Below are 19470 nucleotides of genomic sequence, written 5' to 3'. Positions count from 1 at the left end.
CTAGTAATGAACAAGCTGAGGGGGAAATCAAGAAACGAATCCCATTTACAATTGCAACTAAAAGAATAAAATACCTAGGAATAAATTTAACTAAAGAGACAAAAAACCTATATAAAGAAAACTACAAAAAACTGCTAAAAGAAATCACAGGAGACCTAAATAGATGGAAGGGCATACCGTGTTCATGGATTGGAAGACTAAATATAGTTAAGATGTCAATCCTACCTAAATTGATTTACAGATTCAATGCAATACCAATCAAAATCCCAACAACTTATTTTTCAGAAATAGAAAAACCAATAAGCAAATTTATCTGGAAGGGCAAGGTGCCCCGAATTGCTAAAAACATCTTGAGGAAAAAAAACGAAGCTGGAGGTCTCGCGCTGCCTGACTTTAAGGCATATTATGAAGCCACAGTGGTCAAAACAGCATGGTATTGGCATAAAGATAGATATATCAACCAATGGAATCGAATAGAGTGCTCAGATATAGACCCTCTCATCTATGGACATTTGATCTTTGATAAGGCAGTCAAGCCAACTCACCTGGGACAGAGCAGTCTCTTCAATAAATGGTGCCTAGAGAACTGGATATCCATATGCAAAAGAATGAAAGAAGACCCATCTCTCACACCCTATACAAAAGTTAACTCAAAATGGATCAAAGATCTAAACATTAGGTCTAAGACCATAAAACAGTTAGAGGAAAATGTTGGGAGATATCTTATGGATCTTACAACTGGAGGCGGTTTTATGGACCTTAAACCTAAAGCAAGAGCACTGAAGAAGGAAATAAATAAATGGGAACTCCTCAAAATTAAACACTTTTGTGCATCAAAGAACTTCATCAAGAAAGTAGAAAGACAGCCTTCACAATGGGAGACAATATTTGGAAATGATATATCAGATAAAGGTCTAGTATCCAGAATTTATAAAGAGATTGTTCATCTCAACAACAAAAAGACAGCCAACCCAATTACAAAATGGGAAAAAGACTTGAACAGACACCTCTCAGAAGAGGAAATACAAATGGCCAAAAGGCACATGAAGAGATGCTCAATGTCCCTGGCCATTAGAGAAATGCAAATCAAAACCACAATGAGATATCATCTCACACCCACCAGAATGGCCATTATCAACAAAACAGAAAATGACAACTGCTGGAGAGGATGCGGAGAAAGAGGCACACTTATCCACTGTTGGTGGGAATGTCAAAGGGTGCAACCACTGTGGAAGGCAGTTTGGCGGTTCCTCAAAAAGCTGAATATAGAATTGCCATACGACCCAGCAATACCATTGCTAGGTATCTACTCAAAGGACTTAAGGGCAAAGACACAAACGGACATTTGCACACCAATGTTTATAGCAGCATTATTTACAATTGCAAAGAGATGGAAACAGCCAAAATCTCCATCAACAGAAGAGTGGCTAAACAAACTGTGGTATATACATACGATGGAATATTATGCAGCTTTAAGACAAGATAAACTTATGAACCATGTAATAACATGGATGGACCTAGAGAATATTATGCTGAGTGAATCCAGCCAAAAACTAAAGGACAAATACTGTATGGTCCCACTGATGTGAACGGACATTCGAGAATAAACTTGAAATATGTCATTGGTAACAGAGTTCAGCAGGAGTTAGAAACAGGGTAAGACAATGGGTAATTGAAGCTGAAGGGATACAGACTGTGCAACAGGACTAGATACAAAAACTCAAAAATGGACAGCACAATAATACCTAATTGTAAAGTAATCATGTTAAAACACTGAATGAAGCTGCATCTGAGCTATAGGTTTTTGTTTTGTTTTGTTTTGTTTTGTTTTGATTTTACTATTATTACTTTTATTTTTTTCTCTATATTAACAATCTATATCTTTTTCGGTTATGTTGCTAGTTCTTCTAAACCAATGCAAATGTACTAAGAAATGATGATCATGCATCTATGTGATGATGTTAAGAATTAATGATTGCATGTGTAGAATGGTATGATCTCTAAATGTTGGGTTAATTTCTTTTTTTCCGTTAATTAAAAAAAAAAAAAAAAAAGAGAAGGGATAATTGGAGATGAAGGGATACAGACTGTACAACGGGACTGGATAGAAAAACTCAGAAATGGACAGCACAATACTACCCAATTGTAATGCAATTATGTTAAAACACTGAATGAAGCTGCATGTGAGGTATAGGTTTTTTGTTTTTGTTTTTTTTGTTTTTTTTTCTTTCTATTATTGTTTTAATTCTTATTCTGTTGTCTTTTTATTTCTTTTTCTAAATCGATGCAAATGTACTAAGAAATGATGAATATGCAACTATGTGATTTTATTAAGAATTACTGATTGTACATGTAGATTGGAATGATTTCTAATTGTTTTGTTAATTCTTTTTTTAATTAATAAAAAAAAATACATTAAAAAAAAAAAGTAACCAAAATTTTATTATATTAAATTTATTATTTTTTCTAGTACATTCTTACAAAAACTCCCTTAAACATACTGATATTGGGTAACTGGAGCTGAAGGGACACAGACTGTGCAATAGAACTGATAGTAAAAATTCAAAAATGGATAGCACAATACTACCTGATTGTAGCACCGTAATATAAGTACACTGAATGAAGCTGAATGTGAGGACGACAGAGGGAGGAGGGCTGGGGGCACAAACAAAATCAGAAGGAAAGACAGACGATAAAGACTGAGATGATATAAATCTAGGAATGCCTAGAGTGTACAATGACAGTGACAAAATGTACAAATTAAATATTGTTTTTGCAAGAGGAAGAACAAAGGAATGCTAATATTGCAGGGTACTGAAAATAGATGGTAATTCATATTTTAAAACTTTAACTTATGTGTAAGACAACGCAAAAAATGTTTATTTGGTACAAAATTTATATTTTGACTAGTGCATCTCCTAATATAACTTATATGGACAGTTTAACTGAACACCATAAATATATGGAACCTTGAATAGGGCACGAGATTTTGTAGGTTTGTCCAGAGTGATGCCCTGATAAATCCCAGAGTGATTTGAACAGTGAATAAAAATGTATTTGCAGGGTGAGCCACAGTGGCTCAGCAGGCAGAGTTCTTGTCTGCCATGCCAGAAACCCGGGTTCGATTACCGCTGCCTGACCATACCAAAAAAAAAAAATGTATTTGCAAAGTCCCCTTGAGGGAATGATGAAAAAGAGGGAAAATTCAACTTCCCCGTGTGGAGAAGGTCTGATACTCTCGCAAGCAGTGAGGACAACAAAATCAATAAGTTGAACCTCAATCTTGTGGTTTGTTCATATGAAACTTATCCCCACAAAGGATAGGCTAAGCCTACTTAAAATTAGGTCTAAGAGTCACCCCCAGAGAACCTCTTTTGTTGCTCAGATGTGGCCTATCTCTCAGCCAACACGACAAGCAAACTCACTGCCCTCCCCATCTCTAGGTGGGACTTGACTCCCAGGGGTGTAAACCTCCCTGGCAACGTGGGACAGAAATCTTAGAATGAGCTGGGACTCAGCATCAAGGCATTGAGAAAACCTTCTCAATTGAAAGGGGAAGAGAGAAATGAGACAAAGTGTCAGCGGATGAGAGATTTCAAATAGAGTCGAGAGGTTATCCTGGAGGATATTCTTATGCATTATATAGAAAACTCGTTTTTAGTTTGAGGTATATTAGAGAGGCTAGAGAGAAGTGCCTGAAACTGTAGAGCTATGTTCCAGGAGCCATATTTCTTTAAGATGATTGTATAATGATAAAGCTTTTGCAAAGTGACTGTATGATTGTGAAAACCTTGTTCTGCTGCTTCTTTTATCTATGGTATGGAAAGATGTGTAAAAATATGGGTTAAAAATAAATAAATAATAGGGGGAACAAATGTTAAAATAAATTGGGTAGAAGGGAAATACTAGTGATCAATGAGAGGCAGGGGTAAGGGGTATGGTATGTATGAGTTTTTTTTTTCTGCTTTTTTTTTAAAAAAGTTTCTCCTTTCTACCAATCATATTCTCTTTTCTCCCTTTCTAATCCATATTTTTCAAATAAGAGGCTTGTACAAGGTTGTTCTAGTTTGCTAGCTGTCAGAATGCAACACATCAGAGATGGATTGGCTTTTAATAAAAGGGGATTTATTTTGTTGGTTCTTCAGAGGAAAGGCAGCTAACTTTCCACTGAGGTTCTTTCTTACATGGAAGGCACAGGATGCTCTCTGCCGGTCTTCTCTCCAGGCCCCTGGGTTCCAACAACTTTCCCCGGGGTGACTTCTTTCTCCATCTCCAAAGGCCTGGGCTGAGCTGCAAGTGCTGAGATGAGGAATGCCGAGCTGCTAGACTGTGCTACATTGTGTTCTCTCATTTAAGCACCAGCCAATGAAGTCAAACATCACTCATTGCAGCAGACACACCTCCTAGCCGACTGCAGATGTAATTAGCAACAGATGAGGTTCACGTACCATTGGCTTATCTCCGCAGCAACAAGACTAGGTATGCTCACCTGGCCAAGTTGACAACTGAATCTAACTAACACAAAGGTGTATTCAGTTCTCTCTGAAATCTGCTTTCTACCTTTAATTCCTGAATGAAAATGTTCATTAGCTAATGTGACCAATAACAACTTAGTTTCCAAAACTCAGAGCCACATATCAGTATTTACCTAATCCATTTTACACAGCATCTGTCATTAAGTTATTTTTAAAATTTATTTTCTCTAAGTTTTCAGAACACTATAATCTTATAATTCTATTTCTACATTATCATTTCTTCTCAAACTTTTTCCTCTAACTGTACCAAACAAGAAACACACTATACAAGTAATTAAAAATATGATGAGTGCTCAATGGAAAAGTACAGAAAATATACAATAGGAAACCCTAACCCAACCTATGGGGTAGAGGAAAGCTTCCCTGAGTATGTGACAGTTGAGGGGAAATCTGAAAAATTAGTAGTGGTTAGCTGGTAGGAGTGGGTGAGGGGTAAACCAGAGAAATATTCCTAGCAAAAGGAAAAAGTATATAGGAAGGAAGGGAGAAGATGGCGGCTTAGTAAGACGCGCCGGTCTTAGTTCCTCCTCCAGAAAAGCAACTAAAGTAACAGAAACAATACGAAACAGCTCCCGGAGTCACGACAGAGACCAAAAAGACAGCGTACCCCATTCTGGAACAGCTGAACGGGCAGGGAGAATCTGCTGCGGTGAGATACCCGAGGGGCGCGCGTTTTCCCGGCTGGGGCGGCTGGCAACTGGGGTCCCCTCCACGCACGTGGCTCCCTGGTCTGACTGGGAACGTTGGATAGCGGGGCCCTCCCGCCACGCTTGGCGTTTTGGGCCAGCTGGGCAATTAGGACTGGCACTCTCCCAAGCCGCGGCGGCCAGCGACCCCCCCCTCCACGCGCGGTTTCCCGGCCGACTGCCGTGCAGACAGACAAGCGCCACGAGCGCCACCTACTGGGCAGGAAAAGAAAAACAGAGCCCAGAGATTTCACAGAAAAACCTTTCAACCAGCTGGGTCCCACACCCAGGGAAATCTGATCAAATGCCCAGACACCAGCAGAAGATAATGGATGACGCTTGGAAAATTGAAGATATGACCCAGTCAAAGGAACAAACCAATAGTTCAAATGAGATACAGGAGCTGAGACAACTAATGCTGAATATACGAACAGAAATGGAAAAACTCTTCAAAAATCAAATCAATAAATTGAGGGAGGACATGAAGAAGACATGGCCTGAACAAAAAGAAGAAATAGAAAATCTGAAAAAACAAATCACAGAACTTATGGGAGTGAAGGACAAAGAAGAAAAAATGGAAAAAACAATGGATATCTACAATGGTAGATCTAAAGAGACAGAAGCTACAATTAGTGAACTGGAGGATGGAACATCTGAATTCCAAAAAGAAACAGAAACTATAGGGAAAAGAATGGAAAAACTTGAGCAGGGGATCAGGGAACTGAATGACAATATGAAGCGCACAAATATACGTGTTGTGGGTGTCCCAGAAGGAGAAGAGAAGGGAAAAGGAGGAGAAAAACTAATGGAAGAAATTATCACTGAAAATTTCCCAACTCTTATGAAAGACCTAAATTTACAGATCCAAGAAGTGCAGCGCACCCCAAAGAGAATAGACCCAAATAGGCGTTCTCCAAGACACTTACTAGTTAGAATGTCAGAGGTCAAAGAGAAAGAGAGGATCTTGAAAGCAGCAAGAGAAAAACAATCTGTCACATACAAGGGAAACCCAATAAGACTATGTGTAGATTTCTCAGCAGAAACCATGGAAGCTAGAAGACAGTGGGATGATATATTTAAATTACTAAAGAGAAAAACTGCCAACCAAGACTCCTATATCCAGCAAAATTGTCCTTCAAAAATGAAGGAGAAATTAAAACATTTATAGACAAAAAGTCACTGAGAGAATTTGTGACCAAGAGACCAGCTCTGCAAGAAATACTAAAGGGAGCACTAGAGTCAGATACGAAAAGACAGAAGAGAGAGGTATGGAGTAAAGTGTAGAAAGAAGGAAAATCAGATATGATATATATAATACAAAAGCCAAAATGGTAGAGGAAAATATTATCCAAACAGTAATAATACTAAAAGTTAATGGACTGAATTTCCCAATCAAAAGACGTAGAATGGCAGAATGGATTACGACCCAGCAATATCATTGCTAGGTATCTACTCAAAGGACTTAAGGGCAAATACACAGACGGACATTTGCACACCACTGTTTATAGCAGCATTATCTACAATTGCAAAGAGATGGAAACAGCCAAAATGTTCATCAACAGACGAGTGGCTAAACAAACTGTGGCGTATACCTACGATGGAATATTATGCAGCTTTAAGACAGACTAAACTTATGAAGCATGTAATAACATGGATGGACCTAGAGAACATTATGCTGAGTGAGTCTAGCCCAAAACTAAAGGACAAATACTGTAAGGTCCCACTGATGCGAACCGACATTCAAGAATCAGCTTGGAATATATCATTGGTAACAGAGACCAGCAGGAGTTAGAAACAGGGTAAGATAATGGGTAATTGGAGCTGAAGGGATACAGACTGTGCAACAGGACTAGATACAAAAACTCAAAAATGGACAGCACAATAATACCTAAGTGTAATGTAACTAGGTTGGAACACTGAATGAAGCTGCACCTGAAATATGGTTTTTTGTTTCTTTGTTTGTGTGTTTGTATCTTTTGTTTTTGTTTTTTTCTTTTTCCTTTTTATATATATATATATTTTATTAGTATTATTATTTTAATTCTCTTCTCTATATTAACATTCTATATCTTTTTCTGCTGTTTTGCTAGTTCTTTTCCTAAATCGATGCAAATGTACTAAGAAATGATGATCATACATCTATGTGATGATACTAAGAATTACTGAGTGCATTTGTAGAATGGAATGATTTCTAAATGTTGTGTTAATTTCTTTTCTTTTTTTTTGATTAATAAAAAAATTTAAAAAAAAAAGTATATAGGAAAATCCTATAGGAATAGCGTGGACTATGTCTGGAATATGAAGAAGGAGAGACAGCAGCCTGAGAGAAAACATATACTTTATATATACACATAACTTGATAAAGTCACAACTGCCAAGGGAAAAAAAAAAGGCAAAATATTGAATATATCATTTTGAACAGAAGTGTTAGGGTAGATTTAAAAATTCATAAACATCAAAAATAATATGGCCTAAAAACGAAACACACAGTATGTATTCCCTTAACAAATAAATAGTATATATAGCATTATATGATATTCTTCTAAAGAAAATATTTCAAGGTCTCACTATCGTTCTCACTTCTTAGAAAGGATAAAAGACCAGAGTTAATACCTAATAAACGGAACAATCTCAGAAAAGAAATGATTGCCATGTGCTTAGTTGGCAATGCTGCAAATACAGTAAGAGCACAGCATTGCATTCTATCACAATTAGGAGCCACCTAATCGCATCCAGTCCAAGCTTCCCTGTGTTTCCCAAAGACATCTTAAGAGACAATATCAAATCTTCCCTGACATCCACATGCACGATATGTATTTTTCCAAACTGCCAGCCTTATAACCCTATTGAGCAAAATAAAAAGTTACTCACCAATACCCTTCCAAAGTGTCCACTAGCTACATTTTTTAAAGAATTTTCTCAAATTCTGCCCATCAACAACTTCAAGGATGAACTAACTCCAGTCTAACCAGCAGAATTCTGCTTATTGTGAAGACTCAGCCAACATGTGCATGCTTCTATATTCTGAAGTCTCTCCCATTCTGCTCCATCCATTAGCAGGGTATCTGGAAATTCAAATCTAAGGATGTTTCTGTCACATTCTTGATAATTCATAACAGTATTTTGAAAAATATATTAATCATTGCTTTACTTAGACGTCTGTTTTCAATCTTATAAAAAAGATTCAAGTTCAACACAATATATATGAATTATGCCCACCGAAGAAAGAAGAGTAGCCTAAACTTTTTTCAACATTGTGCTTTAGAATTGTGAAAGAGCAGATTCCTGAAAAAATAATTTTTCTTTCTGCCCAAATGTCCTTAAAACAAAATATAAAGATGCTATTTTCAGATGCAACAGGGCAAAAAATAGCTTTTCTAATCTTGCAAAAAGATAATATGAATTTTTTAAAATCTCCTCTATATTGTGAGACAATTACACTTAGAAAAAAATTAAAATAAAAAAAAAAGTTTTGACAGTTTTGGGAAGATGGCAGAATAGGATAGGTTGAGTTCTCCCTGCTCTAAGGAACAACTGGAGAAGTGACAGAAAAACGACTGGGATAGTGATTCCAGGGTATAAGTGAATGGGGAGGGTCTTCTACACAACATAGAGAGGCCATGGTTGCACAGCTGCAGAACTGAAACACAGAGAACCAAAGACTGTCCAGCTAGTGCAAACAGCCTAATGCATCCCTTTCCAAATGGAGGCCAGAGCCCTCAGGAGTATATGGATGGGTAGACGGGAACAAGGAAGTAAGCCAAGCTACATTCCTTGAACATACTACACTCACACATGCTGCTCCCATCCTGCAACTCCCCCCACACCTGAACCTCATCACCGACTGCCTCTACTGTGCTACAAGCGCACCCATCCCGCCCTGCTCCAGTGCATCCCCACCCAACACCCCCGCCAAGTGCACACAAAGATGCCTGCCCCAGATCAATTCACCTCTCCTATGCAAGCGCAGTCTTGCCCCACTCCTCCCAACACCCACATACCTGTGCCCAGCCCCTTAACCACCCTCTCCCTCCCTTCATACCTGGGTCACACACATCGCCCATCCATACAGTCATGCAACCACACTCCATGCTCCCTGAGGCCTATGCACACATAACAGCAATATTCAGGTCCCCCAGACATGTACACATCAGCCACACTTGCCATGCCCCTCCATCTCTGGGCAAGTACTTAACTGCCCATCTGGATCACACCCATCCCCAACCCACACAAGTACAAACCCGTTCTGCTGCCCCTAAGCTCTGCACACATGCACACCAGGGCCCTGACCCCCAGAACTGCACACATGCACATCCATAATTGCACACATGCACATCCATGCACCAACCTCTTGATGGCTAGACCCCATCCCTCCTACACTGCATACGTGAACAACCTAACCCCAACCCCCAGCAAAAGCACCCTCCTCCTGCCCCTGGCAGGTGCTCACATGTGCATGTGTGCCACACAGCCCCTGCCCTGCACATGCATGTACCCTTGTCCCACAGCCCTGTACCTGTGCACCCATTACAGGGCCCTGCCCACCTGACATCACTCACTCCTGACCCACATCTGACAACCCTGCAACCTGTGCTGCATCCCTGCACACTCACACATCCCCAACCAGGTCCCCCGAGACCCCTCATCCTGCACAACGACACATCTGCACTCTGCTCTCCCTATGCCCTAGCCTCTGTGTCCTGTACCTCACACACTGATATCCACAACCCCCACGCTTCCTGAGCCCACTCACAACCTGCCTGCACACAAGCCCCCATGCCTAAACACAGCTACCCCCATCCAGTTCCCACCACACCCTACCTCTGTGCCTCCTATGCCACTTGCTCCTACGCTCCAAGGCTTGCCTGCATTGTACCCCACACCTACATCCCTGCGCCACAAGCTCAAAGGCACCAACCTATGCCTATACCTGCACTGCAACCTGTAACCGCACTGTTGTGCCCCACCTCACACCCCACATCCTGCTCCACACCCATCCCACAAATACAAAACTTTAGACTACTGAAGAAAGTCAACTTCAAAGTAACCCTATTCAAGATATTTACATGCCTAGAAGGCAACAGAAGATCACTAAGCATATGAAAATGCAGACAGATATAGTCCAGCCTAATGATCAAGTTAAAACATCAGAGGAGACTTAAAGGAGATCAAAGACATGAGACGTGCATAAAGAGGAATTTGAAAGAATAAATAGAAAAATAGCAGATATCACAGAGATTAAAGATGCTGTAGACCAAATAAAAAATATACTAGAAACACAAAACACCAGATTTGAGGAAGAGAAAGAAAAACTAAGCGAACTTGAAGGCAGGACAAGTGATTTAGGACACACAAAAGAGCAAATGACAAAAAAAGATGGAAAAACTAGAATTGGATCTCAAGTAAATAATGGACAAAAGAAAGCACACAAATTTAAGAATCATCAGTGTCATAGAAGGAAAAGAGAAGAATAAAGGGCTAGGAAGATTAGTTCAGGATATAATGCGGAAAATTTCCCAACCCTTATAAAAGATATAATATGCAAATCAAAGAAGCCCAACAAACTTCAAATGGAATAAATCAAAATAGGCCTTCCCCAAGACACATACTAATCAATCTGTCAAATGTTGCAGAGAACCAGAAAATCCTGAAAACAGCAACAGAAAACAAACTACTACATGCAAGGGAAACCACACAAGACTGAGTTTGGACTACTCAACTGGTACTATGGAGATGAGAATGATACATTTAAGATCCTGAAAAAGAAAAACTTCCAGCCAAGAATTCAGACTAACCAAATTGTCCTTCAAAAGTGAAGAAGAGATGAAAATTTTCCTAAACAAACCAATGCTGAGAGAATTTGTAAAAAGACACCAGTCCTACAAGAATACTAAAAGGAGTTCTGTGGCTGGAAAAACAAAAAAAACAGACAGATGAGGGAGGTCTGGAGGAGGCACAGAACTGAAGAGAAACAAGGGTAATTAAAGGATAAGAACAGAAAGAGGGAAAAGAATATGAAAAGCTGACAAATAAAATCCAAAGGATAAGATGGTAGATTCAAGAAATGCCTTTACAGTAACAACTTTGAGTGTTAACAGACTAAACTTACCAAATAAAAGAAACTGGCAGGCAGAATGGATTAAGAAATATAATCCAGTTATATGCTGCTTACAAGAGACTCATCTTCAACACAAGGATACAAATAGATTGAAAGTGAAAGGATGGAAAAAAAATGTTCCACACAAGATGGAACCAAAAGGAAGCAGGAGTAGCTATACTAATATCAGACAAAATAGACTTTTAATGTAAAGATATCATAAGAGACAAAGAAGGACACTATATATTAATACAAGGGGCAATTCAGCAAAAAGAAATTACAATCATAAATGTTTATGCTTCCAATCAAGGAGATCCAAAGTAAATGAGACAAACATTGGCAAAACTGAAGGTAGCAATAGATGTTTCAACAGTAATAGTAGGAAAGTTCAATACACTATTCTCCTCTATGGACAGAACCAGATAGAGAAACAACAAGGAAATAGACAACTTAAACAATTTGATGAATGAATTAGACCTAAAAGACATATATACATCATTATACCCTGAGATACCATGATATACATCCTTCTCCAGTGCTCATGGAACATTCTCCAGGATAAATCATAAGCTGGCACACAAAACAGGTCTTTATAAATTTAAAAACATAGAAATTATTCAAAATACTTCCTCTGATCACAGTGGAATGAAGCTAGAAATCAACAACCACCAAAGAACGAAAACTTTCACAAATATATGGAGAGTAAATAACACACTCTTAAACAACCAGTGGGCCAAAAAAGAAATGGCTACAGAAATTGGTAACTGTCTGGACACGAATGAAAATGAGTATACAACATATCAGAACTTACAGGATGTAGCAATGGCTGTGTTGAGAAGGAAATTTATTGCCCTAAATGCCTATATTAAAAAAACAAAAAAAAGCAAAAATCAACAACTTAACTGCTCATCTGGATGAACCTGAGAAAGAACAGCAAATTAACCCCAAAGCAAAGAGAAGAGAGGAAATAACAAAGATTATAGCTGAGTTAAATGAATAGGAGAACAAAAGAACAATGGAGAGACTCAATAAACCCAAAGTTGACTGTTTGAGAAGATGACAGGCGGCGCGGCATCCAAGCTTTCCAAGATCTGAGTTGTCCACAAGTCCATTGCCCGTGTTCTTACCGTCATTAACCAGACTCAGAAAGAGAACTTCAGGAAGTTCTACAAGAGCAAGAAGTATAAGCCCCAGGATCTGCAGCCCAAGAAAAAACATGCCATGCACCATAAGTTCAGTAAACATGAAGAAAACCTGAAGACAAAAAAAACAGCAGCAGCGGGAGCAGTTGTACCCACTTCGAAAATATGCAGTCAAGACCTGAGAATCAAGGTGTCAATAAAACACAAACTGACTGGAAAAAAACAAAAAAGAAAATACTAGCAAATTAAATCCAACAACATATTAAAAGAATTATATACTACAATCAAGTGAGGTTTATAACAGGAATGCAAGGATGGTTACACACAAGAAAATCCATTAATGTAATATAGCACATTAACAAATTGAAAGGGAAAAATCACATGATCATCTCGATTGATGCTGAAAAATCATTTGACAAAATTCAATATCCTTTTCTGATTAAAGCACTTCAAAAGGAGGAATATAACAGAAAATAGGATTTAACAAATGAGTATGACTGGTGAATCATTATACTGGTATTTCCTTTGGTGTCCAGTGTCATGGAGCAACTACAAGAAAAAATGAAAAATCATGGAACTATAACCCAAACCAAACTTTAAAATCTGTTCAATAACTACTTATTAAAATGTTCTTGGAAATCTATTTCTTTTTTGTACCTATGTTATATTTCACAATAAAAAAAAGTTTAAAAATAAAAAAATGATAGACATATAGGTATTTAAGAACACACCTAAAAAAATGTACCTGACAGATGAGAGCTATGTTACAAGAATTGTAGATTTTGAAATACAATACACCTAGGTTTGAAACCAAACTCTTATTTCTTCATTTATAAAATGAAGATATGTATCCATTTCATGTAAAAGAAATAACGTATGCAAAGTACAACACAGTAAAATGCCAGGCTAAAGATACCTAATAAAAGTAGCTATTTGTTAATATACTATTAGTCATATTTCTTTTTTTAAGCCAAAGAAACCAAAGAATAAGAAGAGAGAATTAAGCAAAAGTTAGTATATAAACAAAAACAATGCAGGGAACCCAGGGGGGAAAGAAAGGAGATGTAATTAAATAATTGAGGAGATAATGTGTAAAGAAGGTAATAGGAAAAAAAAAAAAAGAACACTATTACATTTTCTGCAGGAAGAAAAACAGCATTAATATATTAATGAGAATTAGCTAATCTAAGTAAAAATATACAGTAGTTGAAAAACTCAAAGTGAAAATTAGTCTACATATAAAGAGAAAGCACGAAGCAAAATGGATTTGTCATTCAGGGACACTAAAATGTTACAGAATTATAGTACTTTGGAAATTCTATCTTTTATGGAACACCCATAGAACCTACCTTTTGTCAAACATTCAAAACACTTAACGCTGAATTTTTTTTCTTTACTTCACCTTTCTCTATTCAGTTTGCTACAGCCAAAACATCTGCATGTAGTTTCTCATTCCTTATTTATTTTATAAGAACGTTTAGAGTTCCATTACTTCCAAAATTAACTCTATGGTTTATGATTTCTACCTGTACATTTGTGTAGGGATCATCCACTTGCCAGATGCTCAAGTAAATTACCTCTCCATCGTTCCTATACTGCTATGGTTACCAAATCAAAACTATAAAAATCAAAGGAAACTATAATCATATTAATATGCTTTTAAATTATTTTAAAAGTAGTTTGTTATCACCCCCTAACAAGAAATACTAACATGGCTTTCAGGAAACAAGATGCAGACATATAATACAACACTTTAGGGACAACTATCAAAGTACAACTAACCTGTATGAGTGTGTATGTATACACTTGTGTCTGTATATATGTGTATATCAGAGGGAGAGAGGAAGCTCAGAATGATTAACTGACTTTATAGCTGGCAGTTCTGGTTGGGTTGTGGGAAATTGTATAAGGCTTTGACTTAAGAACATTTATCACACATTTACAATCTTTAAGAATAAGAAAAGTACAACAGAACAACTTATGAAAGGATCATATAAAATAGGTAGAATATTCAACTTCATAAACTTGGCTAGCTATGTAAAATAGATAAGATATCATGTAAAATGATTAAGCTACTTCTGAATTATTTGCCTTTGTGCCATTTTTAATTAAACAATGTAACTATGGGGCATAATACTATATTCCATATTACAGCAACTCAAAATATAGCACATTAATATTTTAAGGAATGAGTAACAAGGAATAAAAATGTACTTAAATCTCCTTATCCATTTATCCCCCAAACTAAGAAAATAGGAAAGAGTAAAGCATCATAAAATACCAAAAGCTTGAAATATTGCTAGGTCGGTCCTTTGCTAATTTTACACAACAGACAAGTTTAAGGGCGCATAATGTCTTCAAATAAGAGAAAAGCCAAGGGAAGCAACCAGAAGCTAGAAGTCAATGGAACATGGAGCAGAAAGGAGAAGACATCACCATATACACTGCCATGTGACGGAAAAGTCTAGGAACCCCAAAGACTTGCTAGCCAGAAGATACCTACCCTTGGAGGAAACATGCCTTCTAACCCCTGAAACCATGAACCAATAAACAACTGTTGTTAAGCAAACTCGTATGAAATTTGTCTTAGCAGCTAGACATTACGTTCAGTAAATACACAAACACTTATCTTTGGCAAGAAGAATTCTACACAGATAGATTACACATAGCTTATAACCGGTATTTTGACAATTATGAAAATTTGTCAGTAAAGTACAATATTAAAAAATATGTACTAAATACTGAAAAGTAACATCTGTTTTAGAGGAACAGTATACTTAGAAAAAGTGATCTAAAGGTCACTAAGTTCTGTTCTTCTCAAACATGACACAAAAGACTAATTTTCCTATTTATTATGAGAAGATTTCATTTAAAAAGAATGGAGAATACAATGAAGACGGTGTTTTAAAAGTTCAAACCATTCTTCTTAGTTTACACTTACTCTCTGCAATTCCCATTTTTCAATAAGGTGCTCCACTTCACCACCAAGAACTGTTGTGTTAGAGTCATTCAAGAGCAGGAATCCATTTTTAATGTCAATAATGCCTGAGAGCTTAATTTTAGTTCCAGGTGGTGTGTTCAGGCTAAAACAAGAAAGAAAGAGTTAAAACATATTGACGCTCCTCCACAAAACTTAAATTCTGTCTCATATTTTAAAGTAATTAAGTTCTTCAAACCTCACTAAAAGCAAAACCATTTTTCAAGAAACTTGCTATATTGTGAATAGACCACCATAGAGTCAGAAGACCCAGGGATAAGGCTGTCATTTACTAGCCAAATGATAAGAAATGAGCTTCAGTTTTTGCATGTAAAAAAAAACATGAATAATAATAATCACACCACAGAGTTATGGTAAAGATGAACAGAATAAAAGGCATGAAAGTACTTTCTAAACTATGCTATGCTATACAAATGTAAGATTTGCAAATTTTTCGCTGTGTATTACAAAGACATACCATATTATATATTAAATTTTAATAAAAAATAGTAACAATCATAGAAATTTAACATAAATATGAGCTATAGTAATCTACCCAAATAATGCTTTTTTTTTTTAATCACCTAAAGATCAACTGAGTTACTCTAGAGCCCACTAAATTCAAAAGGATTTTTCTACAACAGGCTAATATTAACAGATTTGGGGCAAACATTACACCCATGGCTCCATTTACCAAAACCAAAAGGAACAGGTTTATCCCCCTAACAACATTTTGGCAAAGGGAACAATGGAAGAAATCCATTTGATCACATAATTTTATACTAAAGTAATAGGAAGTAACATCAACTCCTATCCACCCCCTCCTCCTCCTACACACAACAAAAGGGTCTAAATAGGAGTTCTATGCCCTATAACACAAAGGATAAAATCATGCTGAAATAACTTCTCATTGTTCACATTTTAAAAGCTCATGAAATTCACCATGTGCTGATAAATGCAAAAACAAATCAGTGAGAGCACTGACATGACGGGTCTATATTGAAGAAAGATGGATGATAAAGCATAAATAATAAGAAATAGAGTATGTCTGTTTTTAAATTTCACAGGCCCCACACAGAGTAACACTGATAAATTGGTAAAAATTATTCTGAGGACACCAAGCTTAATTGTTATTAGTCATCACATACAACTTACAGATCAAATAGTCATGAACAGCTTTACCTAATCCAATCCATTCCCTAAATAGAGAGTTCTGGGGTAGTAAATGTTATAAACTTAGGAAATGTCTATCAAATGTCAATATCAGCAATCACTGAATACAGTTACACTATTTTTTTTTTACCAATTCTAGGCATTTAATGGATCCAGTAGATTCTGCAGTCATTGTTTAGAGATAAGTCAAAAAGGTTAAGTGCATAGCATACCTATGCCTAAGAGTCATGTCCAGGGATCTCTTTCATGGCTCAGATGTATGTAGCTCCTCTCTCCCTAAGACCAACTCTGCAAGTAAAACCATTGCCTTCCCCTCTATGTGGGACATAACATCCAGATATGAAAACTTCTCTGGCACCGTGGAAGATGACTCCCAGGGAAGAGCCTGACCCTGGCACCATAGAATCAACACTGCCATCCTGACAAAGAGGGGGAAAAGAAGTGTAACAAATAAGATGTCAGTGGCTGAGAGAGTTCAAATAGAGTTGAGATGATGCTCTGAAGATCACTCGTACACAAGCTTCAATTAGACATTGCTACCTATTGTAACTTGCCAAACCAAAACCAAAACCATTCCTGCCAATCCTAAAGAACACCTAGGGTGTTATATAAGATTCTACAAAGGTTCCATGCACTAGGTTAACTTTCTAGAAACCTAGATGGGTCCCTGGACCAGACAGGTTTTGAAATGCAGAGGAGCCAGCCTCTCCAGAACATCAACTAGTTCCACCCCCTCTATCCCATATTATCGACAGCCCCTTCCAACATGAAAAAGTTAGAATGGGCATAGCCCAAATACCCTGAAACAGTGGGAGAAAGGTTAAAGGTGATAGTGTAGTTACACAGTTTAACAAATGAAAAAGGTCAAAAGACCCAGAGTGGAAAACATTAGCACATAAAATGACTAACAACAAAAGAAAATGGAACTTGCAAATGTCCAGTGGAAGTTCCCACTTAAGAAAACACAGCTCAAATTCACCTAATATAGACAGTGAGGATAAAGGAGACACTTCTCTTTCCTTCCCATTGTTTTTCTCCATTACAATACATATGACTCTAAAACGCTCCTACATAAGCAGTCAAAAGAAGGATTTGGAAAATTGTTCCTTATGGAGTTCCTCATCTTAGAAGGTAGAGTCCATGAACCTCCCTGACTTCCATCATTTCCTAAGAAAACTCACTAGCTTATAACACCTTTCTAGACACTAAATAGTGTGATGGACACGGTTACTAAGTTAACTCCTAAAGAAAAAACTGTAACATATTTTTCAAATTAGGTTTGTTCCAGGAAATTGAATGACCTGAAATTTTCTATGACAAAATTGAAAAGATTATTTTTCATGCAAGAATACTTTAAATTTCTGTTTTTATAACTAACATTGAAGAAACAAGTAACTAGCTCTATTATTAACTATTTTTCTATGTATCTCAAGCATAATTACAAAGCTCTGCTATTTCTTTTGAAAAATTACAAGTACTTCAGAGTTCATTGCTTCTTTTCAAACTACTTAAAGCCAAATCCATTTTGAATATACCTAAAACACTCTGTAACGAATATACAAAATAAAGGGTCAATCACCTTATTTTTGACATATAATTAAATTCTACTGCTGTGCAACTTATATGACCATCAGTCATCTGCAAACGCAGCATTCTTGGTGCAACTTGAGATTCTTCGTTATCTTTTGCCGCAGCAACATTGCGAATTTTTTGAATCTGCAACACACAGGGACCTTCAAGCTGTGAAAACACAAAGGAATAAAAACCACTTTTTAGTCACATCTTTGTCTTCATATAGTGTTCCTCTTTTCCTTAATGTTGATGCTTTATGATTTATAAAGCTCACTACAATTATATAAAGAAAAAACTGAAACTAAATGTATCAGCTCTTTGGTAAAGATAAAATTTCCTTCAAAAGGGTCTCCTGAATAACAATTTTTATATTATAATTTGAAATTCATTTTCAAAAAGAAACAATACAAGAAAAAGCTACAAAAATCAAAGTAATAGTTCTCAAATAAGGAAAATTAATGGATGTTTTTAGCCTTAGGTGTTCTAAATCATTCACAAATATCCATCGTCTTCACTTTCCTCATTTATAATAAGGGACATTCTGGAATTTAAAAACTTGGTAATTTTAAGGGACATCATTTTTTTACTGCAGCAGTTAAAAGGAATGTCTTCTGTTCAAAAAACATCAAGCTTAAAGTACACCCTCTTCTGGCATAAATGAAGACTACAATTCCCCCAAATTTAAACTATATAGCATTCAAGAAGTATGAGCTGTGCATGACTCATTTCCACATATCTTTTATAATGATTTTAAATCTAATGCTGTACTTACTATATGTGTTAGCAATAAGAAAAAATGTTCTCTCTAGCTACATTTCAGTCAAAGACAAGTAAAACTGACAGAGTAACTAACTAGAAAGTTAAAAGTTTTACGTTATTAATTGCTTATGGCACAGTTGAGAAACGACAGTAAAATATGCTTACATCTCTGAAAAATAACTTTAACACAAAATCATGTGCTACTTCGCATACGATAACCTATTATACCTGTATGTAGGATCTTACCTACAAAGGAAAAACAGACCACTTTAGTTGTTATAGTCTATTAAATAAAATCTTTCTGTGCAAATTAAATTAATTTATATTTTCAGCAAAGGAAAACATGAAATATTTACTAACTTTGATACTTCATTTTTTAAGTAAGCATGTCCCCAAGTTGATAAATTCCTATTCCAAATTTAACAGTATTTACCTGCAAAGGAACACACTTAGATGTAGAAAACATGAGAAAAGAGATTAAAATAGCATCTATTTTTTAGTTTTGAAAAAATTCCTAATTGAAAAAAAA

The 19470-nt window shown here is 36.6% G+C and overlaps 1 protein-coding gene across 1 annotated transcript in view; it reads right to left on the bottom strand.

Moving 5' to 3' along the window:
- Positions 1–19470, bottom strand: part of TDRD3 (tudor domain containing 3) — a 269944-nt gene that overhangs the window by 113613 nt on the left and 136861 nt on the right. The window contains 2 exon segments of the mRNA XM_077158398.1: positions 15398–15543; positions 18190–18350. Coding sequence (XP_077014513.1) covers positions 15398–15543; positions 18190–18350 — 307 coding nt within the window.

Source organism: Tamandua tetradactyla, chromosome 4 (assembly GCF_023851605.1).
Source record: "Tamandua tetradactyla isolate mTamTet1 chromosome 4, mTamTet1.pri, whole genome shotgun sequence".
Lineage (NCBI taxonomy): Eukaryota > Metazoa > Chordata > Mammalia > Pilosa > Myrmecophagidae > Tamandua > Tamandua tetradactyla.
The sequence above is the reverse complement of the archived record's forward strand: the minus strand, read 5'-3'. Positions and strand labels throughout refer to the sequence as shown.